General features: G+C 54.1%; 1 protein-coding gene across 1 annotated transcript in view; it reads left to right on the forward strand.

Annotated features, from left to right (window-relative positions):
* Positions 1 to 960, forward strand: part of WASH1 (WAS protein family homolog 1) — a 48,365-nt gene that overhangs the window by 43,293 nt on the left and 4,112 nt on the right. Inside the window, exon 7 of the mRNA XM_009332901.1 lies at positions 410 to 545. Coding sequence (XP_009331176.1) covers positions 410 to 545 — 136 coding nt within the window. The remainder of the gene's footprint in view (positions 1 to 409; positions 546 to 960) is intronic.

Below are 960 nucleotides of genomic sequence, written 5' to 3' on the forward strand. Positions count from 1 at the left end.
GCTGAACCTCCTCTTTCTTTCCCTGAGCCACAGATTATTTCCCCTCTTTATCTTTCCTCCTGCCCCTTGAGCGACGAGTCACCAGGAGAGACTGGTGTCCTGCTGTAGGACAGTCTCAGGCCAGGCAGTGGGAGGGGGAGAGCTTGGGTGATGATGGCAGTGCAGTTGGGCTTTGCTTTAGGATGAACGTGGAGGCTGCGCTGGCAGGGTGGGGAGCCGATCGCCTCCTGGTTATGGAGGGGTGAGGCAAGAAAATGGGGCTAGAAGGAGGAAACTGGAAGGCCCAACGTGTTCCACCTGCGTGAGTGAGTCAGGAGGTCTCCACCTCCAAGGCCTTCTTGGGTACACTGTTTCTTCTGGCCTTGGCTCTCGAGGCAATATCACCAAAATACTTGTCCTCTACCCTTAGGTACAAGAAGTATGTTTTCCTGGATCCTCTGGCTGGAGCAGTGACCAAGACCCATGTGGCTCTGGAAACAGAGACAGAAGAGAAGCTCTTCGATGCTCCTCTCTCCATCACCAAAAGGGGACAGCTGGACCGACAGGTGAGATGCAGCTGTGGGGATGCAGCTGCTTCCCCTTCAGACGATTGTGCTCAGCTGTCTGAGAGGAGAGGGCTTCTGTAGGGTGGAGAGCAGGTAGGAGAATGGCCCCTCGTGGGGCTGCAGAGTATCTCACTTATAAGAAGGACCTTGACTGTTTCTGTGCTTGAAGACCTGGTGTGAGCTTGATGGGTGAGACAAAACCCTCAAACTTGTCAGGTGTTTCTCTCTGCTCAAGCCTTTGCTGAGTGGTGTGAGAAGAGTAATGTAATATCGATTCACCTTGCTGCTATACTTTAGGGCTGTAGAGGAGTTTGGAGGCTCCATCGCTTGATCATCCTTGTGCTAACTCCTGAGCCTCGTGAGAAGTCTGAGGGTGAGGTGCCGTGGCTGGAAGGGGCCTGGGAGGAGGGCTGAG

This window comes from Pygoscelis adeliae, unplaced genomic scaffold (assembly GCF_000699105.1).
Source record: "Pygoscelis adeliae isolate BGI_AS28 unplaced genomic scaffold, ASM69910v1 Scaffold38, whole genome shotgun sequence".
Classification (NCBI taxonomy): domain Eukaryota; kingdom Metazoa; phylum Chordata; class Aves; order Sphenisciformes; family Spheniscidae; genus Pygoscelis; species Pygoscelis adeliae.